Source organism: Lepidochelys olivacea, assembly GCF_965140295.1.
Source record: "Lepidochelys olivacea isolate rLepOli2 genome assembly, chromosome: 6".
Classification (NCBI taxonomy): Eukaryota; Metazoa; Chordata; order Testudines; family Cheloniidae; genus Lepidochelys; species Lepidochelys olivacea.
This window is the reverse complement of record NC_140416.1, coordinates 108,394,756-108,422,719: the sequence shown is the minus strand read 5'-3', so window position 1 is coordinate 108,422,719 and position 27,964 is coordinate 108,394,756. Positions and strand designations below refer to the sequence as shown.

Genomic DNA, 27,964 nt, shown 5'->3' with positions numbered 1-27,964 from the left:
ATGTCACAATGCATCATCCTGATGAGTACAGTGGAGGCAACCTAACCATACATTACAGAGCAAGTTCCTACTCATCTCCTAATCTTACCAGGCATATGCATGCTACTAAATCACATCCCTGGGGGGATGGGGCACTAAAAACATGTAAAAGTAGAACCAAGACAAGAAAATTGGAAGATATTTCAATTTAATATCATAAAGAAATAACTAGTGTGCAAGCCAACATAAAAGCAAAGGTACATGCAGATATAAACAACGTTCTAGTCCAAAATAAAGCAATAAAATAACTTTCCAAGAAAATTCTTAATGATGTTACAGACAGCTTTTCTTATGTTGGTTAGTCTGCTGCTGGAGTATGTTTGTCCAAATTCTTTACCAACCATTGTAATATGTTCTCAAACTGAATAGTGTCCATAGTAAAAAATATAACTGTCTTCCCACAGTGATCTGAGTTCTGCTGGTACCAAATAATAACCTTAGACCAGAGCTCCAGGATGTATTATTTAAATAAGTGGAGGTTCATTTTTCAGCAGGAGAGGCAAATAGTCAGTGAAGAATCTTGCAGAAGAACCTTCATGCATTAGATCTCCAGCTTGCTGCAGTTTTTAAAATTATCAGTACTACTACTTATTGGTTCAGATCCTCAGCTGATGTGAATTGGTTTAGCTCCATTGACTTCAGTGGAGTTTTGCTGAGGAATTGCCCCTTGAACTGTGTTTACGGTAGTGTCTACCAGCCCCAATTGAGATCAGGATGTGTTGTTCTAGATATTTGTCTCATGCAGAGGTGCATATCAGTAGAACTGTGAATTGAGGGTTCTGATCCTCAGTTTCCTTGTTTTGGAAGAAGGGGTAGTACCATCAAACTGAATGGAGGTGGTGGCTATGGGTAAAAACATCCAACTTTTCTACACAGAGTTGTCCCAGGTACCAACAGGGGAATTTAGCAGTTCTCCATTAGAGAGATTTTCTCTTATTTTATTAGACAGTAGATCAATTTTTGGTTTGAGAATTTGGTTTTCCTTGGTTAAACCTAACTACAGTACTATAATCTGCAATTGGGACTTTCAGATCTGTGCTCATCCTACATATTTGTCAGATTTCAGATTCTGGACACAAAACTATCATCTACTGCAGCCACCTTTTCCTCTAAGGAATTCTATTTGGGTTATTAGCTCATTACTTATGCTGTGATGTCAGCTTTTTACAGCTAAATCTGAGTCTGGGCTCAGTCAAAACCAGTGATAGTTGATGTGTGGTGCTTCATCCTGCTACAGGTGAAAATAAGTTTTGTTGGGGTTGAAATTTCTATGTCTAATAATTACCAATAAAGTGTGTTTTATGGTGTGGTGGAAAGAAGGGAAATTTTATCTTTTACAAATTAAAGCGGAGACAGTAATAAAATCTCTAGACGACCTCAAGTAGTTCTTTCATAGTCCAGTCAGCACCAAGTTAAACTTTTTCTCTCCTTTCTTTGTCTTTCTTTTCTTAATACTTACCAGGTTAAATGGTGAAAATACAGAGCCTATTATCTAGAACTCGGATCCTCATGTATGCACAATGCAAGGAATCCCTTTAATATCGGTATTCTACATTACGGGGGAGTGGGGGGGGAATCTCCTACATATAGTGTAGCTCAGTAGTTCTCAAACTTTTGTACTGGTGACCCCTTTCACATAGCAACCCTCTGAGTGCGCGCCCCCCCCATAAATTAAAAACATTTTTTATATATTTAACACCATTATAAATGCTGGTTAAAAAGTGGGGTTTGGGGTGGAGGCTGACAGTTCATGACCCCCCTCCATGTAATAACCTCGGGACCCCCTGTGTGGTCCTGAACCCCTGGTGTAGCTGAATGTTTCAGTGTTTATGGAGGACAAGTAAGAAAAATCAAGGGGAGTATGTCTAGGGATCACAGGTTAACTCCTAAGCTACAGACTTCAAAGCTAGATCCCAAGAGGGACCCCAATCAAGTCACCGTAACTGTTGATAGAAGAAAAGAGCCAAAAGCTCAAAAAAAGCCTAAGTTCTAAAGCAGACACATGCATTCTGGGAGAAGATTACTTTATTGTTCTTGAGTGCGGTATGCACCTGTCCTCTGAAAGTGGGTTATAAAAATTTAGCTTGTGGAGGTTGAGTTGATCATTGCAAATGAAGTTAGACCATTTTGAATAAGGTTCCTTTCTGTGTGATGACTAAATAGTGTACTGAATTTTCTTCTTGGTTTACCAGTAGAGTTGACTTAACTTTAACGTTAACCTTCCCCACTGAAACAATACGTAATTCCTGAAATATTTAAGAAAACTCATGCCCTGTATATACTTGCTTATCCTTAGTTGATGAATCAAATTATAAAATCTTCAGTGAACTAACCTCGTATGCATGTGTATTCTATGTCAGTACTTAAACAGTAACCTACAGAGCACTTTTGGGTGTTTGTGCTGGCTGCTCTTTATCAACAGGGCAATAGACTGCTTTATGATAATATTTAATGCCCGACTAATTCCGACAACATTTTCATATAATTTTTAGAGAACTAAATAAATGTCCTTGTATGTGTATGGTTGATAGAGGGGGAATGCAAAAATAATCTCTATTAAAAAAGGTTTGAAATTATTCTGTAGATGTACACTGTGTAATCAGTATTTTACATCTTAATTTTCTAGATCTTTCTTGGGTTGCTTATATTTATATTTTAAACATATGTTCTTGATGAAAAGCCAAAGTTCTAAAAGTAACTTTGACATAGAACTGTAGATATTTCATTTTTAATTTGTTATACTTCCATGTGTTATAATTTTAATTTTTACTTTTTTAACAGCAAAACCATTTACACAATTGGTGAAGGAAATGCAACTTCATCGAGATGACTTTGAAATTATAAAAGTAATTGGAAGAGGTGCATTTGGCGAGGTAAGATGTCTGCAATTCATCGTTAGATACTCTGAACAATGTTAGTTATTGGTAAAATATATTGTATAATATGCATGTGTTGGATTTGTTTTTCTGCAACTGGTCTGTATCTGTCATAATAAGGAAAAAGGGTTAATGTAGAAAGGTATGATTTACAAAAAAATTCTAATGGAGGAATATTAGCTATGCAGTAGTGATAGGGATCTTGGGAACCAAGACATACCAGCTAATAATACTTCGGTTTTTTAGACAACTTACTTTCTAACAATATTGGATTACTTAAACTATGGAAGAAGCTGCCCAGGGATATGTTTTCCTATTTTATTAAACTGATGTCAATTAAAAGCTAAATCAGTTTTTGCTCCAGAATTATGTCAGTCTGAAGAGACTAGAGGTACAACCAATTCTATCCATCAGGGAACAGTACCTGCTGGTTGACAAATTCACCATAATGTTTGGTGGATTTTCTCTATAGTGGAGAGAAGAAATACCTTGCTAATTCTATTTTGAAACAAACTACAGCTCCTTCAGCTATATATTGAACGTATGCCTTTTAGCATCTCTCAATCATGGAGAATTAAAAAAAATCTGTTTCAGAAGGTAAGCCTTGGGGAAAGACTGTGTCCTCCAGTATATTTATGGGGTCAGACAACACAGCTCAGACAGAATCCACTGCTCGAGTAGAACACTGTTGGGAATGAGACAATACTTTTGTGAAAGAGAATGCATTAGTAAATCATCTGTTTCCTGGAAATGCTTACAAAAACACTTCTAATGTTTCATATGTGATGGCTGTACTATAGTTGACTAATTGGCTGCTTTTCACATTAGGAAGGGAAACCAGTGTGCTTCCCTCTGACAATTCTAGAAGGTCCACCTAGTTTTTCTCCTCAATCATTCTTATTTATTACAGGCTAAACAGGCATTGCAACAAGAAGTCTGCCTTAGGGAAATGGATAGAGAGAGAGCAAGTGCATTAATCAATAAAGAAACTTTGAAAACATATACCAGATTAATCTGATAAATTGGTTGCCGGCTCTTCTGATGCTTTCAAAAAGAAGGGCGTTGGAAGTGGGATAAGTCTATCGATCAGATTCTTGTTCTGCATTAGATGAGGAACTTTTCAGTTCAAGTTTAAAGGGCTATGACTGTAATGATATTTGATATGATCTAAAAGTCTTAGGCTGTGTCATGAGTACAAATAGATCAAAAATGTTTTCCAGTGTATTTGTTAAAAAAGAATCTTGTAACCTCTCTTGACTTGGTTGTAGAAAAAAGAATTATTTCAGTGGTAGTCTTTTACTGTAGTAGCTGATAAAATATATCAAGTGTGAGGAAGATTACTCATCTTGAGTTTTGTGTGTGAGTGTGTGCACACGCACGTATATGCTCAGAAAAATTGGTTGAAATTGTTTAGTTCTGAGTCCCAAGTCTTAAACAAGTATCAAAAAAGACAAATTCTGGAGGAGATTTTCACCTACAATGTCTTGAGTACCTCAATCAGTTGTGTAATGGTCACAACATAAGCAAATATGACTGTATGGAGTGCTCATTTAATCCTGGGTAGATCATGGCCACGAGAGAAGAAATAGATTATAGGTCTACTGAAGCCCATTATGGGTAGCTTTCTTAACTCTAAAGACTCTTGTTGGGAGCAGCCATTTGTCATCATAAGTTGTCCATTCTCCCCAGCTGCTAGGAAGGGTGCTACCAGTCCTGCCAAAGGATTGTTTCAAATTTCTGGTTGGGGGTTCCATCAGCTCCTGGCTAGTAGGTGTCAGATACCTGTGAATCTCTATCCCCATATAGCTCAGGTAGGGGCAAAGGAGCTTTCTTTTCCCTCTCTAAAGTCTCCTGTGAGAAAGGATAGGACAGAGCTTTTTTGCTACTCTGTTGTTTTTCCAGCCTCATATTTTGGGTTTTTAGTCTCCATTAATGTAGTCTACAATATCTGCCTATGCTGTCACTTAGAGCTTTCCTAAACAATAAGAATGTGAAACTGTGCATCTGTATGCATCTGTATAGTTTTTCATGCTACTGCCCACAAGTTCCTGGGTAGCAGCAGTGACAATCTTAATTTCATTTAGCTGCTTGTCAGAGCTATGAGAACCACAGAGGCAGTGGAGTTAGGTATCGGTCTACAAACTCAGGAAGACAATACTGCAGTGGGTTTATATTCTTGTATTTGGAAGGTTGCCTTCAGTCACAGAAACTTTTTCAAATGAAAAGTGGATTTTTTTGTGTGCAGAATTGAAGGCTTAAGCTCCCCCCAGTTGCTATGGAATACTTCATTCTTGTCACTGGTGAAAGGATCCTTCAGCCCTGTGTACTATTAAGTAAGTGTGAGGTATTATGATGGCCATCATAAAACAGGAATGTAGTCAAAGACAGAAGTTGGAGCTCCATGCAAGCGTAAATAGACTCTCTTGTTTGCTAAGATAGCTCAGATGCCACAGTACCCAAGTCCTGTGTAAAGCAACGTACTGGAAATCTTAATTTAACTGAATTACTGCACATTAATATTATTGCTCTTATAAACTACATACATACTGTAGGAACTTTATTAGAAACGAGTGGATTCACCAAGGGAAGGTCATGCCTGACTAATCTAATTGCCTTCTATGATGAGATTACTGGTTCTGTGGATGAAGGGAAAGCAGTGGATGTATTGTTTCTTGACTTTAGCAAAGCTTTTGACACGGTCTCCCACAGTATTCTTGTCATCAAGTTAAAGAAGTACGGGCTGGATGAATGCACTATAAGGTGGGTAGAAAGTTGGCTAGATTGTTGGGCTCAACAGGTAGTGATCAATGGCTCCATGTCTAGTTGGCAGCCGGTGTCAAGTGGAGTGCCCCAGGGGTCGGTCCTGGGGCCGGTTTTGCTCAGTATCTTCATAAATGATCTGGAGGATGGTGTGGATTGCACTCTCAGCAAATTTGCAGATAATACTAAACTGGGAGGAGTAGTTGATACACTGGAGGGCAGGAATAGGATACAGAGGGACCTAGACAAATTGGAGGATTGGGCCAAAAGAAATCTGATGAGGTTCAATAAGGATAAGTGCAGGGTCCTGCACTTAGGACGGAAGAACCCAATGCACAGCTACAGACTAGGGACCGAATGGCTAGGCAGCAGTTCTGCGGAAAAGGACCTAGCGGTGACAGTGGACGAGAAGCTGGATATGAGTCAGCAGTGTGCCCTTGTTGCCAAGAAGGCCAATGGCATTTTGGGATGTATAAGTAGGGGCATAGCGAGCAGATCAAGGGACGTGATCGTTCCCCTCTATTCGACATTGATGAGGCCTCATCTGGAGTACTGTGTCCAGTTTTGGGCACCGCACTACAAGAAGGATGTGCATAAATTGGAGAGAGTCCAGCGAAGAGCAACAAAAATGATTAGGGGTCTGGAACACATGAGTTATGAGGAGAGGCTGAGGGAACTGGGATTGTTTAGTCTGCAGAAGAGAAGAATGAGAGGGGATTTGATAGCTGCTTTCAGCCACCTGAGAGGTGGTTCCAGAGAGGATGGTTCTAGACTATTCTCAGTGGTAGAAGAGGACAGGACAAGGAGTAATGGTCTCAAGTTGCAGTGGGGGAGGTTTAGGTTGGATATTAGGAAAAACTTCTTCACTAGGAGGGTGGTGAAACACTGGAATGCATTACCTAGGGAGGTGGTAGAATCTCCTTCCTTAGAAGTTTTTAAGGTCAGGCTTGACAAAGCCCTGGCTGGGATGATTTAATTGGGGATTGGTCCTGCTTTGAGCAGGGGGTTGGACTAGATGACCTCCTGAGGTCCCTTCCAACCCTGATATTCTATGATTCTATGATTGGAATCTAGGGAATACACAGAGTTAATTCCTCTGACATCAGTATAAATAACTAGTTAGTGTTAAAATAAGAAAATCCTACATCGATACTGTAGAATGATATAGATTCTTCTTATACTCTTACATGCCTTTATATATATGTGTAAGAAGAATCTATATCATTCCACAGTATCAAATTAAAACCATGCTCTGATCTATATTTTTGTCAGCAGTTACTGGACATGACACTAATCAGGAAGGAAAAGATGTTTACATTAAAAAAGCTGAATAGCTAAACAGACTGGACTTAAAATTAAAAAACTGGCTGAAAATTGAATTCCGCGGTTGAATATAAAATATGGATATATCCACTTTTAAAATTTTTCAGAACACTTCTGAAAACCATCAGTTGCTATAGTTTTACACAGGAACGTTTGTATTTGCTTCAAAGCTGCTGATTTTATACTGTTTGTCTTAATATTATTTCTATTACGATAATGCCTGGAGGTCCCAGTCAGGCAGTTTGCTAGACATTATGCAAAGAAAGGAAGCCATGGCCCCTGCTTCAGAGTATATTCAGGCTAAATGAGACTCCACATGGGTTTGCCTGCACAGATACAGAATTGGTGGCTAATTTAAGACATGATGCAACAAGCTGATGTAATAAATCAGTGCTTCTCAACTTGTACCATATTGACATCCCTTTTCCCTCCTCTTCTTCCCATGTAACCAAGATCTTCCTGTCAATTTAGAAAGATCTTTCTAACAATATAGAAAGGCCCAGGGTGGTTGCCATCTACTGACACCTGTTCACGGGACCCCGGTTGAAAATTCATGTAATGAATGAGAAATGGGAAAGTGAGAGGATGGTTAAAGCTAATAGAAAGTTGAAAATTTTTAGAAATAAGAAACAAGCTTTCAGTAATTCCCACTGGCCATCTATTCTCCTTTCTGTATAAGCTAAACAATCAGTTACTGTCCATTCAGGGCTAAATTGAATGCATACATGCACTATAGGTACAAGTTTAGGTCCCTGGGTTCTTAAATCCTGTGATTTCATTTAAAAAATGTTTCTTGCGCTTGTTGTGAAGAAAACCTTTAAAATGTGTAATTGATGCAGTAATGATGACTTCCTGAGTTTGCACTTAGTCTGAAACAGTAATTGTAAGAGTTTCTAACTGCCCCATTCCTACCTTCTGTTCTCGGGGGGGGGGGGGGGGGGGGAGCTGCCAAGACCACCCAACAGAGGAGTGTGTATGGGTTAATGGGAGGCCTGCCACTATCACTGTTATTATTCTGGCTTTGCTGGGGTGGTGTAGGCAGACAACCCTGCACAGAGGGATGCATGGGGCTGAGGCTTCTGTGGGACAGACCTCAGACCACTTGAAACAGGAAGCAGTGCTCTAGAGAGGAGTGTGGTCCCAGCCTGCATGAAGGGCCTGACACTCACCCCTTAGATGGCATATGTGGCAGCCCTGTGATGGGTGTGTCTATGGCTCCAAATAGCCTTAAACCAGTCCTGTGCATGCTTCGTATCTGACTTTCTTTTCAGTAGTGTGTTTGTGTATCTCTTTAGGAACTTTTCTTCTCTGGCTGTACTTGTGACTCTCCTTAAAGTTAATGCAGGTCACATATTAGTACTGAGGCGGATGTACAACTAAACTTTGTTTTGTGATATTTTTAGCAATGAAGAAATAGTCTGATCCTGCACCACTGCAGCCAATAGGAATTTTGCTATTGACTTTAAAGGAAAAAGAATCACTGTCCTAATAACAGAGGGTAAAAGTTTCAAAAGTGCCCAATTTAGGAACCCAAGTGTAAGCTACCAGAGTGTGGGCAGCCTACTCAATAGGTGCAGCTGGACCTTCTATGGTTGTTGCAGTGGCAGTTCAGAGAAGTGGCAAGTGTATATCCAGGAGTTAGGTACCAGGCTGAGGTTGAAGCTGAAGTCGGGGTTGAGAAGCCACGCTAAAGGTTTAAACTGGATTCAGGACTGGGGCAGAACTGGGAGGCAAAGACTGGACTGGAGCAGACAGGAGGCATGGCTGGAACGGGACCGGAGCTAGGGCTGGAAGCAGGAGCAGGGCAAGCACAGCTGTGGGTGTGGTACACATGGAGCAGCAGCTGTGCAGCTGCCCCTGCAAGCTCAAGTAGCAGGCCGCAGGCTCTCCTGCCCAGTCAGGAAGCTTGACTCTTTGGAGCAGGCTCACTGGGCCAAACAGAGCTTGCTGGGTTGCCTAGCAACCATGCTGGGAACTAGCTGTTCTCCTGATAGTACCCTCTCCCCTAGGGCTACTTCTAGGGGCCCTTGGCCCTGGTTTGTCACGGTACTGTTGGTGAAATTCCTGTAACAGGATGTGGGCATGGATGTTTTCTGTGGTCTCCCAGGATTGCTCCTCTGGCCTGTATTCCTTGCAGTCAACTAAGTACTGGATCTTACCTCTGACCTGTCGGGAATCAAGAATTTGATGGACCTCACATTCTTCCTCCCCCCTGGCCATTATTGGTGATGGCAGTGGATCCATCTGTCTGAGGAAGGGGTTGTTAAGGAATGGTTTGGGAAAGACGACATGAAAGACTGGGTAGCTCTTGACGGACTTTGGGAGCTGGAGTTTGAACTCACTGGATTTATTTTCTGGGTCATCTGAAAGGGGTTGAAGCACTTATGGTCAAGGTGGGCAGAGGGATGGGTTGACCAAGTTCTGGGCGGGAAGCCCCATCGTGTACGCTATGTTTAAGTCTGGGGTTACTTGCTGATGTCTATCAGCATAGCTGTTATGAGACTCGTTGGCAGCCACCAAATACTCCATGAGCTCCTGATGAATTTGTTGGAGAGGGAAGACCCAGTGTGTGGCTGCTGGAACAGGGGAGCCTTCTCATAGTTCAGGGTGAAACCAAGGTTGAAAATCAGAGTTCACGGAGAATGGGCTTTGCCGGGTGGAGACGTGGGATGCAATATTGTAAGTGAATTCGGCCTGGCAATAGGAGAACCCAGTCATGTTGGTGGAAATTCAAAAAACATGAGAGAGACTGTTTCAGTGTCTGGTTGACATTTCTGTTCAGAGTAAGTCTGAGGGTGATAAGCAGTTGAAATGAGGGTCTTGATGCCAGGAAGGTGGAGGAAGTCCTGTCAGAACCAAGAAACAAATTGGGCACCCTGATCAGAAATGATGTGTTTAGGTATGCGGGCATGTTCCAAGAATTGCTGTGCTGTTTCACAGGCTGATGGAAGCATACAGCAGGGTTCAAATGGGCCGTTTTTGTCAGGAATTCCACAACTGTCGGGAATATCGAGTGCCCTTGGGAGTGGGGCAGCTCCACAATGAAGTCAATTGAGAGGATGGACTATGGACATGTAGGTGTGGGAAGAGAATGGAGAAAGCCCACTGGTCTTGTGTGGTCTTTTAGTGTGGGCACAGAGATCACACATCCTAATGTAGTCCTTGATGTCTTTCCATAAGGTTGGCCACGAGAAATACCTGGAAATCAGGTTTCCAGTCTTAAACTGCCCAAAAATGTCCTTTCATGGGGGAGGTGTGGCATAACCTCAATACTTGGAGTTGGGGCTTTCCTTCAGGAATGTAAAGGCTATCCCCATGGTAGAGAAGGTCTTGCTGTAGAAGGAAGCTTGACTCAAGGGAGGTGCCCGAGTTTTCCAGGGACTGGCAGATTGGCGCTGCCAATGGGTTGCTGGGGAGCAGAGAGCAGATAGTGATCATCAGATGGCCCTCGCCTGTTCCTCTGATTAAACTGCGGGGGTTTGATAACAGTTGAAAGAGCTTCTTCCTCTACTTTGTGGTGCTCACCCTTGTGGGACAGGTCTGCTTTCCCATTCTTAGTCCACGAGTGGTACGGGATTGTAAAATTGAATCTGGATAGAAAAGGCACCCAATGGATCTGGCATTTGCTTAACCGTTAAGCTGTCTGTAGGTGCTCTAGGTTTTTTGATTGGTCTGCGTGGGTGCATGGGCCGCTTCAAAGAGGTGTGCAACTCTTCAAAGGCAGCCCTTATAGTCAGGAGTTCTTGTTCTAGTGTCATTTTTTCTCTGTGGGCATCAGTTTCTGGGAGAAAAGGGCACAGAGGTGAAGTAGCTGGTGGGGACCTGTGAATCGAGAAAAGACTGCACCCGTTGCAAAGTGTGAGGCATCCGTTTCAGTGATGAAGGCCCAAGTGGGGTCTGGGTGGTTTAGGATAGGAGTGGATGTAAAGACTCCTTTCAGGTGATAAAACGCAGTCTGCACATTGGCTGACTAGGCGAATCTGGCTCCCTTATTGAGGAAGAATGTTAAGGGGATGACAAAGACTAGATTGGAGTGGAGAGGAGGCAAGGCTGGAGCAAGGGCTGGAGGCAGGCCAGAGTGGGGCTGAAACAAGGGTTGGAAGCAGGGACAGGGTATGTGTGGAAGGCTCACGTAGCAGCTGTAGATTCTTCGAGTGATTGTTCATGTCCATTCCAAGCAGGTGTGTGCGCGCCGTGTGCATGCCAGCTGGAAGATTTTTCCCCTAGCAGCGTCCGTAGGGTCAGCCTGGGCGCCCCCTGGAGTGGTGCCTTCACAACGCCAGATATCGGGCCCCACCGACCCCCCACCCCTCAGTTCCCTCTTACCGCCCGTGACGGCTAGCTGGAACTTTGCTCGCTCTTACAGCAAGCGCCTTAGCAGTGTCTTTCTTCTTACTGTACATAGTTCAGTAGTTATTCTCTAGAGTTATACTTTTTCGTATAGTTAGTAGTGGTTTGTTAGATAGTTCATTTTCCCTTCGGGGGTATGCCCTGGTCTCCGGGGTTTAAACTCTGTGAGTCCTGTGGAAAGTTTATGCCCAAGAGTGATCCTTATTCGTCTTGCCTGCAGTGCCATGGTGAGACTCACCAAAAGGACAAGTGCCGCATTTGCAAGGGTTTCTGCCCAAGAACCCTTAAGGACAGAGAGCAGAGACTAAAACTCCTGCTCATGGAGGTGGCTCTGAGACTGCAATCCGACCCAACGACCCGGCACTGAGCACATCCTCGTCAGTGCGCAGCGCTTTGGTGCCAACGGCATGCGAAACGGGCCCGGCTAAGGACTCTAAAGCCCACCGGTACTGCCGCTACTTGAGCCAAGGGCATCGGCCTCAGTTCGGCACCATTCTCCATCTCCAGTGCCGGTAAAGAAGAGGAGGCTGGTGAGGGACCGATCACCCGCCCCTTGAAACCTAAGGGTCTGGCGCCGTCCGCGAGTGGCTCGGGACAGACTGCCTCCGCCTCATTTCCACCCAGGGTTTTGTCAACTCCTGCCCCGGCTGGGGTCCAGTAGAGTCCGAAGCCTCCTCGGTCCCCGGACCATCTGGTGGACATACAACCACCATCGACACTGGAGGTGTTTGAGGCGGCAACAGACCTGATGCACCTCCAGGTGCTGTCCTCCCCCCAAAAGAGAGATAAATCTCTGGCGACTGCACACCCCCTGTTCCACTCCAGGGGTAAGCCAGCCATGATGGCCCGTCAGTCTCCATCTCCGGCACCGCCTGGACAGACGCAGGAAGCGCACTGCTCCCTGGATTCGAGTCGTCGTTTGTTGGCGACCCAGGGGACTGCTCCTCTGTGGTAGTCTTATTCGGAGACCTATGAGTCGGAGGTGGACTCAGCTCAATCTAGCAGATCGAGGAGCAGAAGGTCCAGGTCCCGGTGCAGTCACCAACCATACCCGGCACCATGGCAGCAACAGTGGCAACCACCTGCCCAATGGCCCTTCTGGACACCCGGGGCGTACCATCAGAGCCAGGGTAAAGTCCATGGTCCATGCTCCAGAACGGTGTCGGTGTCCTCTGCGTCGTTCGTGCCACAGTCAGCACCGGCACCGCCTATGATGGCGGCGCCCTCAGGCGGAGTGCCCTGCCGACTCACATGGTTTTGGCACCAATACCTCAGCCAGCTCTGGCACCGGCTCTCCAGGTGACGGCACTGGTAGAAGCCTTAGCTCCGTCCCTACCGACCCCGACTGTCTCGGTCCCAGCGGTTTTATCTGCCCCGGCACCAGCTGTGGTGCAGAGTTCTTCATTGGTACTGGCTCCACAGCCCAAGTACTGCGTGCCGAGGGACCCCAGGGGGGCCGAAGGCAGTGAACTGGGCCCACCTCCTGTTCTGTCCTCCTCGTCCTTATCCGGTCGCGGGGACTTCGACAGCCCCAGCTTTGGAGGACAGCCGGGCTCTTCTCTTTTGAGGCGGGCCGCCCAAAGCCTGGGGATTCAGGCAGAGGAAGTGGAAGAGGATTTAGACCCTGTCATACACATCCTGGCTCCCTCCGGCCCATCCAGGGTTGCATTGTCATTTATCAAGTCAATAACCGAAACATCTAAGAACTTGTGGCAAACTCCTGCTTCTCTGGCACCTATGGCCAAGAAATCCGAGTGCAGCTATTTTGTTCCCTCTAGAGGGTATGAACATCTTTACACCCACCCTCCTCTGGACTCTTTGGTGGTCAACGTGGCCAATCAGAGAGAACAACAAGGGTTTCAAGGATCCACCCCTAAAAACAGGGATGCCAAGAAACTGGACCTGTTTGGCTGGAAGGCCTACTTGACAGGAGGCCTGCAACTTCGTATAGCCAACCAGCTGGCCATACTAAGCCGCTGTGGGCATAACACCTGCTCGTCTATGGCTAAGTTTACAGAACTTCTGCCCCAGGAAGCTTGGGGGGTTTTCTCTGTGCTCGTGGAGGAGGGGAAACTTGGAAGTGGTGGATGCGGCCTCCCGCACTTCAGTCACAGGGGTAGTTATGAGGAGAGACTCCTGGCTACAGGTCTCTGGTCTTCCCCACGAGGTCCAGCAGACCATTCAAGACCTTCCCTTTGAGGGTGTAGCTCTCTTCTCCGAGAAGACGGATAAGAGACTTCACAGCTTGAAGGACTCGAGGGCTACCCTTCATTCGCTGGGGCTTCACACGCCTGCTACCCAGCGCAGACATTTTAGGCCTCAACCTGCCCCTCGTCCTTACCAGCCCCCAAACCGCCAGGACGCTCCGCTTAGGCGGAACAGGAGCACCTGGAGGAGGAAACGCCCTCCCTCTGGACAAAGCTCGGGCCAGCCCAGGGCCCCACCGGGCTCTAGACCACTCTTTTGAGGGTACGGTTGAGGATGGCTTGCCAGTATGACCGTTGGATCCTTCCCATCTTACTTTCTCGTCCTGTCTATCCCCTTTCTGCTGTGCCTGGTCTCGAATTACTTCAGACCGATGGATGCTCTGCACGGTAGAGAGGGGATATTCCATCCAATTCTGTACCCTCCCACCCCCCCCCCCCCGCCCAACTCCCTTTCCTGTCCCTCTTCAGGGACCTCTCTCACGAGCAACTTCTAATTCAAGAGGTGCAGTCCCTCCTTTTGGTAGGGGCAGTGGAGGAGGTTCATAGATTCATAGATATTTAGGCCAGAAGGGACCATTATGATCATCTAGTCTGACCTCCTGCACAATGCAGGCCACAGAATTTCACCCACCACTCCTAAAAAAGACCTCACACCTATATCTATGCTATTGAAGTCCTCAAATTGTAGTTTGAAGACCTCAAGGAGCAGAGAATCCTCCAGCAAGTGACCCGTGCCCCATGCTACAGAGGAAGGTGAAAAACCTCCAGGGCCTTCCAATCTGCCCTGGAGGAAAATTCCTTCCCGACCCCAAATATGGCGATCAGCTAAACCCTGAGCATATGGGCAAGATTCATCAGCCAGATACTACAGAAAATTCTTTCCCGGGTAACTTGGATCTTACCCCATCTAAAAACCCATCACAGACCATTGGGCCTATTTACCATGAATATTTAATTACCAAAACCATGTTATCCCATCATACCATCTCCTCCATAAACTTATCGAGTTTAATCTTAAAGCAAGATAGATCTTTTGCCCCCACTACTTCCCTCGGAAGGCTATTCCAAAACTTCACTCCTCTGATGGTTAGAAACCTTCGTCTAATTTCTAATCTAAATTTCCTAGTGGCCAGTTTATATCCATTTGTTCTTGTGTCCACATTGGTACTGAGTTTAAATAATTCCTCTCCCTCTCTGGTATTTATCCCTCTGATATATTTATAGAGAGCAATCATATCTCCCCTCAACCTTCTTTTAGTTAGGCTAAACAAGCCAAGCTCCCTGAGTCTCCTTTCATAAGACAAGTTTTCCATTCCTCGGATCATCCTAGTAGCCCTTCTCTGTACCTGTTCCAGTTTGAATTCATCCTTCTTAAACATGGGAGACCAGAACTGCACACAGTATTCCAGGTGAGGTCTCACCAGTGCCTTATATAACGGTACTAAAACCTCCTTATCCCTACTGGAAATACCTCTCCTGATGCATCCCAAGACGACATTAGCTTTTTTCACAGACATATCACATTGGCAGCTCATAGTCATCCTATGATCAACCAATACTCCAAGGTCCTTTTCCTCCTCCGTTACTTCTAGTTGATGCGTCCCTAGCTTATAACTAAAATTCTTGTTATTAATCCCTAAATGCATGACCTTACACTTCTCACTATTAAATTTCATCCTATTCCTATTACTCCAGTTTACAAGGTCATCCAGATCCTCCTGTAGGGTATCCCTGTCCTTCTCTAAATTAGCAATACCTCCCAGCTTTGTATCATCTGCAAACTTTATTAGCACACTCCCACTTTTTGTGCCCAGGTCAGTAATAAAAAGATTAAATAAGATTGGTCCCAAAACTGATCCTTGAGGAACTCCACTGGTAACCTCCCTCCAACTTGACAGTTCACCTTTCAGTAGGACCCGTTGTAGTTCCTCAGGAGCTAAGGGGCAAGGATGTCTACTCCCAGTATTTCCTCATGCCGAAGGCCAAGGGGGGCCTCAGACCCATACTGGACCTGCGACAGCTCAACAAATACATAAAGAAACTCAAGTTTTGCATGGTCTCACTAACCTCCATTATCCGCTCACTGGATCCAGGAGACTGGTACACCACCTTTGACTTGAAGGATGCGTATTTTCATATCGCAGTAGTCCACATCACAGGCGCTATCTCAGGTTCATGGTGAACAGAAGCCACTACCAGTTTGCCGTCCTCCTGTTCGGATGTCGACTGCCCCACCAGTATTCACAAAATGCATGGCAGTCGTCGCAGCATTCCTGTGCAAGCGCCAGATACAGGTTTTTCCATACCTCAATGACTGGCTGATCAAAGGTCGCTCAAGAGCCCAGGTGGAGGCTCAGGTCGAGTTTATATAAGGAGGACCTTCCTCGACTTTAGGTCTTCTCCTGAATGAGGAGAAATCTACTCTGTCCCCGGTGCAGAGGATAGAGTTAATAGGCGCGGTCCTGGACTCTACCCAAGCCAGGGCGTACTTCCCAGAGGCCAGGTTTCACTTACTTCAGGACATCATACAGAGCCTCAGACAGTTCTCCACGATGTCTGCAAGAAACTGTCTAAAGCTGCTGGGACACATGGCCTCCTGCACATACGTGGTGCAGCATGCCAGGCTCAGGCAGCGCACACTCCAGTCTTGGCTGGTATCAGTGTACCGACCAGCCAGAGATACGTTGGACAGAGTTATAACCCTGCCTCGCCTGGTACTGGATTCCCTCCTGTGGTGGCTAGACCCTCAAATGGTTTGCATAGGGGTGCCTTTTGCCAGCCCTTAGCCCTCGCTCACCTTGGTGTCAGATGCCTCGGATCTGGGTTGGGGGGCTCACCTAGGGGACCTCAAGACCCAAGGCCTCTGGTCTCCGGTGGACCTCGTTCTTCACATCAGTGTCAGAGCTGAAGGCAGTGCGTCTGGCATGCTATGCTTTCAAAATACACATAATGGGCAGATGTGTTTCAATCCTCACGGACAACACCTCGGCAATGTTTTATATCAACAAACAGGGGTGTGCTCTCCTCTCCCCTGTGCCGAGAAGCCCTTGTGCTGTGGGACTTCTGCATAGAGCACTCGATCCACCTGCAGGCTTCATACCTCCCAGGGGTGCGAAACACGCTGGCGGACAGCCTCAGTCAGACCTTCAATGGCCACAAGTGGTCCCTTCGGCCAGACGTGGTGAGCTCAATCTTCCGGTTCTGGGGCTTTCCCCAGATAGACCTGTTCACCTCTCCGGGCAACAGGAAATGTCAGACATTTTGTTCCGTTGGGAGCCACAGCTCGGGATCCATCGGGGACGCCTTCTTTCTCTCATGGGAGGGTTGCCTGCTATATGCTTTCCCACCCATCCCCCTAGTCCACAGGGTGCTCCTCAAGATCCGCAGGGACCGGGCCCAAGTCATACTAATAGCGCTGGCATGGCCGCGTCAGCATTGGTTCACCTCGCTGCTGGAAATGTCCATAACAGCCCCACTCACCTTACCGCTGGTCCCCGACCTGATCACGCAGGCCCAGGGCCGACTCCGGCACCCAAATCTGGAGTCGTTGCGCTGGATGCTCTATGGCTAAGTGCCACAGAGCTGTCTTGTTTGGACCAGGTCAGACAAGTCCTCCTCGGTAGCAGAAAGCCCTCCACCAGGGCTACTTACCTGGCCAGGGGAAAAGGTTTTCCATCTGGGCGGAGCAACGTAGTCAGTCGCCACTCCTCACTTCCATACCATTTATACTGGACTACCTCCTTCACCTAAAGGATCTTGGTCAGACTACATGATCATAACGGTCCTTTCTGACCTTAATATCTATGAATCTATAAAGCATCAAGACTTGTCCCGCTCATCAATAAGGGTCCACTTGGCTGCTATCTCCGTCTCCCATCCGGGCTCAGATGGTCTCTCAGTCTTTGCAAACCCTATGATCAGTCGTTTTCTCAAAGGTTTGGACAGGCTCTTCCCAAACACATGTCAGCCTGTCCTTGCCTGGGACCTCAATTTAGTCGTCTCCAGGCTTACAGGCCCGCCATTTGAACCTCTGGCCACCGGCTCCCTGTTATATCTCTCATTCAAGGTCGCGTTCCTCGTGGCAATTACCTCGGCTCAACGGGTTTCAGAGCTCAGGGCCCTCACGTCTGAGCCCCCTTACACAGTTTTTCATAAGGATAAGGTCCAGCTCAGGCCTCATCTGGCTTTTCTCCCGAAGGCAGTCTCCCATTTTCACATGACCCAGGACATCTTCCTCCCAGTGTTTTATCTCAAGCCATGCTCCTCCTCCAATAGGGAGTGCAGGCTGCACTCACTGGACATGCGTAGGGCCTTAACCTTCTATATAGAGAGAACTAAGTCTTTCCGGAAATCCGTCCAAGTCTTTGTAGCCATGGTGGACAGAATGAAGGGCCTCCCGGTATCCTCTCAACGCGTATCATCATGGGTAACGTCCTGCATTAGGGAGTGCTGTACCCTGGCAAAGGAGCTCGCTCCGCAGATAACCGCTCACTCTACCAGGGCCCAGGCCTCCTCTGCGGCATTCCTGGCACAAGTCCCTATTCAGGAAATTTGCAGGGCAGCCATGTGGTCCTCTATGAATACATTTACGTCGCACTATGCAATTACACAACAGTCCAGGGATGATGCGGCTTTTGGACGAGCCGTGCTCTTTTCTGTGGATAACTCTGACTCCACCTCCTGAGCTGTAACTTGTGAATTACCTGCTTGGAATGGACATGAACAATCACTCGAAGAAGAAAAAATGGTTACTCACTTTCTCGTAACTGTTGTTCTTCGAGATGTGTTGTTCATGTCCATTCCAATACCCACCTTCCTACCCCTCTGTTGGAATAGTCGGCAAGAAGGAACTGAGGCGGTGGGGGGGTTGGCGGGGCCCTATATTGGGCGCCGTGAAGGCGCCACACCAGGGGGCTCCCAGGCTGACCCTACGGACGCTGCTAGGGGAAAAATCTTCCGACTGGCTTGCACATGGCGCGCACACACCTGCTTGGAATGGACATGAACAACACATCTCAAAGAACAACAGTTACGAGAAAGTGAGTAACTGTTTTATCTCCTGCCCAATTAGGAAGCATGGTCATTTGGAGAAGGCTCATTGGGACCAGCTGAACTTGTTGGGTTGCCTAGCGACCAGGCCTGGAGCCAGGTGTTCTGCTGACACCAAGTCCCATTATTGGAAGTAACCTAAATACTTAGAAATGTAAGCCTCATTGAAAGTCAGTGGGACTTAAGCATTTTTTAAAATTTTACCCAGAATAGCTTTTTCAATTCAGTTGTGAATTTGTACATTTGGAATTTTTTCTTCATAGAACTGAACAAACATGAGTTTTACAGATTCCTGTTAGGTGACTAAAAATGTGAACTCTTCAGCATTCTGAACTTGCTTACACAACTATGTAATTTTCTTATGTTTTTTGCCCAAGAATCCCTTAGTGAGTTTCTTATTTGCTATAAAGAGCAAATTACATTGAATTTGTATGTTTCAGTGTGCAAAAATATATACTCAATTAACAGTATAAACAATTATTTTTAAAGAATAACTCTTTAAATATGGGTGTTGGGTAACTCTCTCAAGAGGAGAGGATGTTTGGCAGTTGACATCTCATGGAAAGCTTGCAAATACAGGTTAGAAACAATTATTTTCCTTCCCTTGTTCATTAGTAAGGATTTTTGCATGCAAACGCAATGCTCTAGTTTTCTGGGAAATAGTAACTGTGGATAGAACGGAAGGGTGGAACAGTTTGGGCCTGCTTTGCATAAGAATAGCTAAAATCCTTAATCATGTGCCCTGTCTAGATATTATGATAGATGCTTTAGAAACACCTTTTCATAGCAATACTATTACAACACAGAATTTTATTAGTAATTTATAGTAAGACCTATCCCTCTGCTTATTATGCTCTGGCAATCAATCTAATCAATACATTTAACCTCTCACTCCCAACATACACTGTTATTGTCCTCAGAATGGAACATATTTGTGAATTACTACCAAGCTATAAGGAGAGAGAAAACAAAAGGAGTCCATTGTGTCCACTTTATGATTAAACATAGAGTTCCAGGCACTAACGTGATTCAGAGTCAGGGATATGTTGACTAAGCGGGAAGTTATACTCTAAAAAGTGCATAGTATGTGAACACATTTTGTTTCTTGTGAGTATTCAATCATGTCTGGCCACTTCAAGGACAAATAAGAGCTAACACTTCTTGTGCCTGTTGGTAGTGCATTGTCAACACAATCAGGAAAGAGTGAGCTAGATTCTGTTTCTTTGTGTATCGTATCTAAAAATAAAGTCATACATCCTGAAAAAAGGTACAGGATTCTATTAAAGGTCTGTTCAGAACTTTCCATGGGATTGGCCCTCGCTACCTGCAGGAGCTACCTTCCCTCCTTGAACTATAGAGCAATAGGGAGAAAAATCATTAGCACGAGAGACTGAACTTCTTCAGGGGCTGGGTCAAGACTGTGGAGCTGAGTACCATAAGAGCTATGAATGGTCATTAACTTCACTGAATTGAGAATATAATGCAAAACATTTAATTGACTTTGCTTGCCCACAATAAGTTCATCACAAAAATATCAAAACAAGCAGTTTACTCTTACATGGGAACGGAGACAATGTTTCAGTTTGAAAATATTTCTAAGGAACTTAATACTGTTTTAGGGTTTTCTGCAGTGCCTCTTACTGTTGGATCTAAGTGTGAAGTTACAATGGTGATAGGCATGTTATAAGAGCTTAAATAGACAATTCTTTGTAGTTCCACTTAGTCATCTGTTTATGGGCAACCCCACTGAAGGCAACTGGATAACTTAGGTATTGTTGAGGGCCGAACTGGTTTATTGGATAACTTAGGTATTGTTGAGGGCCGAACAAACTTTATTGCTGGTAGTGACGTGCAAAATGAAAAGAACTTACTGTGAGCTTCAGATCCCAAGGAAATGTAAAGGGTGGATAGTTTAAAAAAAAAAATCTAACTTTTAATTTTTGCTATGTAAACTGAGACAATAAAAATGAACCCCAACAAAGCCATTTTTAGTAACTCTACTTTAATTTTAAAATATACCTAATTAACAACTTATATGAATAGGTAAAAGCTGGTCTAAGTAGACAGACTTTTGTCCAGGTGGAGCACTGGCACTCAGTTTAGCATTAACTCACAGAAACGCCACTTCTGAGAGTACTAGGGCAGTTCTAGTTCATAATGCAAGTTTGTTTCAGTAATCACTACCTAGGATAGCCCTACCAACATGATGAAGCACACAAACTACTATCAAGTTTACCTTACTTACAGCAGCTGTAACTAGAACAATAAGAGTTATCAAATTCATAACTGAATAAATTAAGACTCTAACAGCATGTTTATAATATCTCATGTTTGGTTCTGATAGGTAAAAGTGGTGTATAACTTGTACACTTTTAAAAGGAAAATATGTAGCACACACGCACTGCATGACATATGGACTCTCTTGCACCTTCCTTCTCTAACAAACTTCAGTTACACCCAAGTGTCCCTCGATTTTACTCAAATAAAAAAAAGTTTCTATTTGAAACCTGAAGATGAACTTTTAACTAACACAATTACCAATAGCTGTGCTTGATATAAAAATCACCAGTTTTGGTGTTACATACCAAGGCCTTCTCGATAATTTTACAGTCTTCTCCTTAACATCAGGGAAGTGATATCTGAGTAAATTACAGTTTTTGTCCCTTAGAACTCTGGTTTCCTAAAACTGTGGTTGCTTACATTTTTTTCTGAAGGTTTGATATACAGTAAGTACTGTAGATTGTGTAGCAAATTGTCTTTTGCCTTTGCATTGACATAATGCCAGCATGCTTTACAAAAAGTTGAACATCCAAAGACCCATAAGCTATCCAGCAGAGTGTCTTTATCATCTATCTCTAGATTCTCTGGAAGCCCAGTAAATCGAATTTGTAACCCTTTACTTCTTTCAATGAAGTCACTGCTCATTTCTTACACTTTTATCTAGACTGTAAAAATGACATTAAAACAGTTTACAAGAGGATTACTTGCAAATCCATACCTTGTTTTGATATGCTCAACCTTAGAGAGACAAGATGGGTAAGGTAATATCTTTTGTCGGAACAACTTCTGTTGGTGAAAGAGCTAATCTTTTTTTATCTGAAGAATAGCTCTCTATAGCTCGAAAGCTTCTCTTTCACCAGCAGAAGTTGGTCCAGTAAAAGATATTACTTTACCTCTTCAATATCCTGAGACCAACACGGCTACGACGACACATGCTCAACCTTAGACAGTAATTTATAGAGTTCACTAATGGGGAGGGTTCTGCAATGTGCTTAGAGCCAAATTTTGCTTTGATTTACAACCCATTTAATTAAATGGGATGAAACAGTGTGGAAGTCAGCGTGGAACTTGGCTTAATAGTCTACCTTATTTTCATTTAAGACCTGAAATCCTCAAAGCTCAAATTGCTTCTTGAAGATGGAGTCCTAAGATGAGGTTTTTTTAGCTAGGATTTTGGAAGCAAAGTGTCTGCTCTTACTGAAGTCTGAAAACATTCTCTCAGCTGTATAGATTTATCTTGTTCTTTATTTCAGTACAAGTGGAACAGAGCTTTGTTTCAGATAAAAAACCATTTTGAACGAAAATGTACTACAAAATGAGTACAAATAATATCCGAGTGCTAGGTCACAGTGCAACTGTACAGTTGGCTTACATGTGTGCCTCAGAGATCCTGTTTCTGTGCATTCTTGAGAGACGAATACCAAAAAAATATACGCTCAAACATGGCTTGTTGGTTGATGTATAGGGCTGAGTTTTGTGAGGTTTAGAGTCTGTTCCTGGCTTTGATTCCGATGTGAACTTGGGAAGCTTGCTTAGACTCTGTGCTTCAGCTTCCTTATCCATAAAATGAGAATATTACTTACGTATTCATGGGAGGGTGATGTGAAGATTAATTCATTGTTTACATAGTAGTGCTAAAATGGATAGGTTCCGGATATCCATGCAGTTTATGGGAAGGAGAGAGAGCAGAAGATAGTGTACTCCCATAGTAGCAATTATGAAAGAAAATGAAAGAAAACTAATTTGATGTGACTATCTACTTAAAGGTATGAAATCCCTATTCTTTATAAGAGACAGGTGCACACAGCAATGCAAAGTGGGTGAGTCACTCCACAATTTGGTGGTGGCTAGAAGTCCAAGATAAGAGGCATAAACCTAGATAATTTTTTTTATTGTTCAATAGCATAAGAATTAGAATTTAGGCAAGTCAGTTGTCTTTGGAGACATTTAGAGAACAGTGTGTCACTGAACTCTGTTTAGGGTCTTCATCTTCCATGTCACCCTCTGCCTAATTGGTGTCTAATAATCTTGAAGACTCCCACTCCATCCCTTTCTGGCTACTGGATGGGAGGAGTATTCTTCCCCCCCTCCACTCCTCCTCCGGCCCAGAGCTTCCAGCCAGAATGGTGAGTTGGATTCTCTGCTACTCAGTCTCCCTCCTCCAGTTTCCTGTTTTGTGAGGGAGTGTCTCTCTCAGCTGCTCTACTCCAGCCTCATTTTCCACTCAGCCTCCTGTGTGAATGGCATCAGTGCCTGCCTCTACTGCTACTCAGTCTTTTCAAGTAACAGTGGAGGTGTATTTGATCTTATTCTTGTCAGTTTCACTGCTGCCTGCAGAGTTCTGAAAAGCAACAGTGAAAACTGACAAGTCCGTCTTTAGGCTGCTGAAATCTAGGAAAGCAATCAGCAACAGCAGAGACACTCAAGCAGTCTGGCTGCAGACTTAGGATGGCACGGCATTACTAGACGTTTGGATCACGTTTTCTTTGCAACCATAAGAATTAAAACTTTTTCTTCATCAAAATGAAACCTTAAGTTTTTTAGAAGTTGGTGGCTTTTGCCCAGGAAAGATTCTTATTAGCTTTGGGCAAGTGGATTTTTCAAGCCCTGCCTAAAATGTGGCCTTCACAGTTCCAAAATAGAACTATATTCCTTCACTGTAATTTAAAGACAGCATGCTGCTTTACCTTAGGCCATGTCTACACTCCTGCTTATGTTGGCAAAACTTCTGTCACTTGGGGGTGTGAAAAAAACACCCCCCTAAGCAACCTAGATTTCACTGGCATAAGTGGTAGTGTGCACAGCGCTTTGTCGATGGAAGAGCTCCCTGCATCGGTACAGCTGTGCCACTGTAAGCTCTCTAGTGTAGATATAGCCTCAGTGTATACTTTGCCATTAGTAAGGTACAGTACTGGAGAAAGTTCTCTTCCACACACTCCATTATACAGCCATACACACCACCATACTGTGTGTCAAGTAAATGAGTAGTAATGTGCTTTTACAACTCAATTCTTAGAAGGGAAAAATAATTTACCAATATGTTCAGTGCGTTGTTCATGGACTCTTGTTCACTAATTACTTACCCTTCAGTAATCATGATTTTATTAAGCAATATTTTGCATCATTTATCAGCTGTTTGAAAAAAAGTATTGAAACTGTTAAATTCCTTTTGTTTTTGTTAAACAAAATTATTATTATTCCAGGTTGCGGTTGTTAAAATGAAGAGCACGGAACGCATTTATGCAATGAAAATTCTAAATAAATGGGAAATGCTTAAAAGGGCAGAGGTAAGGACTATGTTTTCTAATACAGAGAACTTTAAAAAATGGCATTAGGGAAAATTACATTGAAGCTCTTCCAGATTAGAAAGAATTATTTCATGAGTATAGGAGGTGCTGCTTCTTTTCTTTCCTTTTTTTTTTTTTTTAAAGAAAGTGAGCTGCTTTAATGCAATCAAGTCTGACAATCCCTTCCAGGCATCTGTTGTTCTCAGCATTACTGTGTATTCGTTTACCAGACAGTCTGCCCTAGTTTTTACCCTGAATTATATTGGCCAGATTTTTGTTTACAGTAAAAGCAAGTTAGACTACATGGAAGCCTCAGATTTCTGTTGCTATGACTATGTGGAAAAAAAAAAGATTGAAAACGAACTTGTTCTTATATTTGAAAAACAAGCCTTCAGGAAGTGTATCCTACAATTTGTATTTGGATTTGCATTACTAAAGACAATTAACTAATATTCTGGAAACACAGAAATAAAAGTAGGTGAGTAGATAGCTGTGTAAACAAAGCATTTGAAAGATGTTAGTAGTTTTCTTTAGAAGTTATTCATTTGTTTCCAAAAAGCACATACATGTGCTAATCTAATAGGAACTTTACAAATTAATAAATAGTGGTTAGAGGTCCTATTGAGAGGAATTATCCAAAATAACATATGCTCTGGCCTACTTAGAGTAATTGCTATTATATTGGCAAAATGCAAGTCACAGTATCTTATAATGTTACATAAATCTGTGTAAAGTAAAATGCAGCTCACGAACAGCGCAGGGCACTGTTGAGGAAAGAGGTCTAACTATGTAAATACTTACACAGCAACAAGAGGGCTTGAAAGCTTTCCCGACTCCACCTTGCTGAGGGCTAAGGTCATGTCTACACTACAGCTGCTGCAGTGCTATAGTATAGATGGTTCCTACGTTGGTGGAAGGGGTTTTTCTATAGATGTAGTTAATCCACCTCTTTGAGAGGCAGTAGCTACATCAGTGGTAGAATCTTTATAGACTTCGCTGCATCTACAGTGTGGGTTAGGTTGATCTAACTATGTCTCTCAGGGCATGACATTTTTCACAGTCCTGAGCAATGTAGCTAGGATGATCTAATTTAAGCATAGACCAGGCCTGAGCCTACCAGCGCAGGAGAAAATACATGGCCCACCACACGCTAATATTCCATCCATCCCCAGTGAACAAGTTCCCCACCCCTCTTAGACACCTCTTCACCGCTGCATGTGATAATGGTTGCCTGATAAACTCACCTCCTTCCAGCAGTCCATGCAGGCTCCTCTTCACAGACTCCCTTGAGGGGGAAGTGGCTGTTGCTATTCTCCTGACTTTTCTCATAACTTTTCAGCACCACCAGTTTCACAGTGAAATTGTACCGATCTAACTACATTAGTTTAGAAGTACTAATTCCTTAAGTAGTAAGGAATGAATTTAAACTAGGGCTGTCAAGCGATTACAAAAATTAATCGCGATTAATTGTGTGATTAGTCACGCTGTTAAACAATAATAGAATATCATTTATTTAAATATTTTTGGATGTTTTCTACATTTTCAAATATATTGATTTCAGTTACAACACAATACAAAGTGTACAGTGCTCACTTTATATTTATTGTGATTACAAATATTTGCATTATGTACAAAAAACCCCTGCATTCAAAAATAAAACAATGTAAAACTTTAGAGTCTACAAGTCCAATCAGTCCTATTTCTTGTTCAGCCAATAGCTCAGACAAACAAGTTAGTTTACATTTGCAGAAGATAATGCTGCATGCTTCTTGTTTACAATGTCGCCTGAAAGTGAGAACAGGCGTTTGCATAGCACTGTTGTAGCCGGCATTGCAAGATATTTATATGCCAGATGCGCTAAAGATTCATATGTCCATTGATGCTTCAACCACTATTCCAGAGGACATGCGTCCATGCTGATGACGGGTTCTGCTCGATAATGATCCAAAGTAGTGTAGGACGACGCATGTTCATTTTCGTCATCTGAGTCAGATGCCACCAGCAGAAGGTTGATTTTCTTTTTCGGTGGTTTGGGTTCTGTAGTTTCCGCATCAGTGTTGCTCTTTTAAGACTTCTGAAAGCATGCTTCACATCTCATCGCTCTCAGATTTTGGAAGGCACTTCAGGTTCTTAAATCTTGGGTCGAGTGCTGTAGCTATCTTTAGAAATTTCATATTGATATCTTCTTTGTGTTTTGTCAAATTTGCAGTGAAAGTGTTCTTAAAACGAACATGTGCAGGGTCACCATCCAAGACTGCTATAACATGAAATATATGCAGAATGTGGGTAAAACAGAGCAAGAGACATACAATTCTTCCCCCAAGGAGTTCAGTCACAAATTTTATTAACGCATTATTTTGTAACGAACGTCATCAGCATGGAAGCATGTCCTCTGGAACGATGGCCGAAGCATGAAGAGGCATATGAATCTTTAGCGCATCTGGCATGTAAATATCTTGCAACACCAGCTGCAACAGTGCCATGCGAATGCCTGTTCTCACATTTAAGTGACATTGTAATGAAGAAGCAGGCAGCATTATCTCCCATAAATGTAAACAAACTTGTTTGTCTTAGCAATTGGCTGAACAAGTAGGACTGAGTGGACTTGTAACTTCTAAAGTTTTACATTGTTTTGTTTTGAGTGTAGTTATGTAACCAAAAAAACTACATTTGTAAGTTGCACTTTCATGATCAAGAGATTGCACTACAGTACTTGTATGAGGTTAATTGAAAAATACTATTTCTTTCGTTAATCATTTTTACAGTGCAAATATTTGTAATAAAATATAATATAAAGTGAGCACTGTATACTTTGTATTCTATGTTGTAATTGAAATTGATTTCATTTGGAAAATGTAGAAAACATCAAAAATATTTAATAAATTTCAATTGGTATTCTATTGTTTAACAGTGCGATTAATTTTTTTGAGTTAATCGCGTGAGTTAACTGTGATTAATCGACATCCCTAATTTAAACTAAATCACTGTGAGGCATTTTTAATCCAAAATTAGTGTCCACATACAGGATTGCACCAATTTAATCAGTTTCTACACCAGTTGAATTACATTGTTGTAATTTTCTCATGTAGACATGTCCTAAGTGGGAGAAGAGGAGGAAAATATAGGAAGCAATATATGACCTGCACACACTACCTGGCTGACTTACCTCCGCCCCAGTCAGGAGCATCTGGTAGAGTGGCTTCTGGGGTAGGCAAGAGGTGAAGATGTGGAATCTGCATAGGAACCAGAATCTGAGCAGTAATTCTGCCATCTCCTCCTATGTGTCCCTATTCCTTTCTAGGGAAAGCTGTAGCCATTCCAGCTAGTTTCTGTGCTCACTGATTTCCCCTTGGAAATGGAGCAGTGCGTAAAGCAAGGTCACTCAGCACCTTTTTTCTTTTTGCCTGCCTCTGATTACCACCTGCTGCACAAGGCAAGCAAATAAGTTGATTTCTCAAAACCTGCATATTGAGTTCATAAAGCATGTGGGAAGCTTTCATTTTTATTTGTTGTAAACCCTTCAACTTTAAAATGAAACCTTTAAGTACACAATAGATAGCCTCTTAACTGACACACCTTACTGCAAAACAGACATTAGGTAATTTTTCATTCAGTTATCAGAGGTTCAATGAATGCATTGTGCTGGTTGTATGTTGATTTATTTTATGAACTGTAGAAACATTGTATAATTCATTAAACATAGCAAAGTGCATCTGGTTAATACCAGTTTTTATATCAACTGTAAAAGGAGCAAGATGGTCTGAAGTGAACAAAGGGCAACATGCGGAAAATT

General features: G+C 43.3%; 1 protein-coding gene across 4 annotated transcripts in view; it reads left to right on the top strand.

The window, feature by feature from the left end:
* The window catches only part of CDC42BPB (CDC42 binding protein kinase beta), a 138,842-nt gene that overhangs the window by 33,352 nt on the left and 77,526 nt on the right, over positions 1–27,964 (top strand). For all 4 annotated transcript variants that reach the window (XM_084630317.1, XM_084630316.1, XM_084630315.1 and 1 more), the window contains exons 2-3: positions 2,821–2,912; positions 24,088–24,171. In XM_084630317.1, the coding sequence (XP_084486443.1) occupies positions 2,821–2,912; positions 24,088–24,171 (176 nt within the window). The remainder of the gene's footprint in view (positions 1–2,820; positions 2,913–24,087; positions 24,172–27,964) is intronic.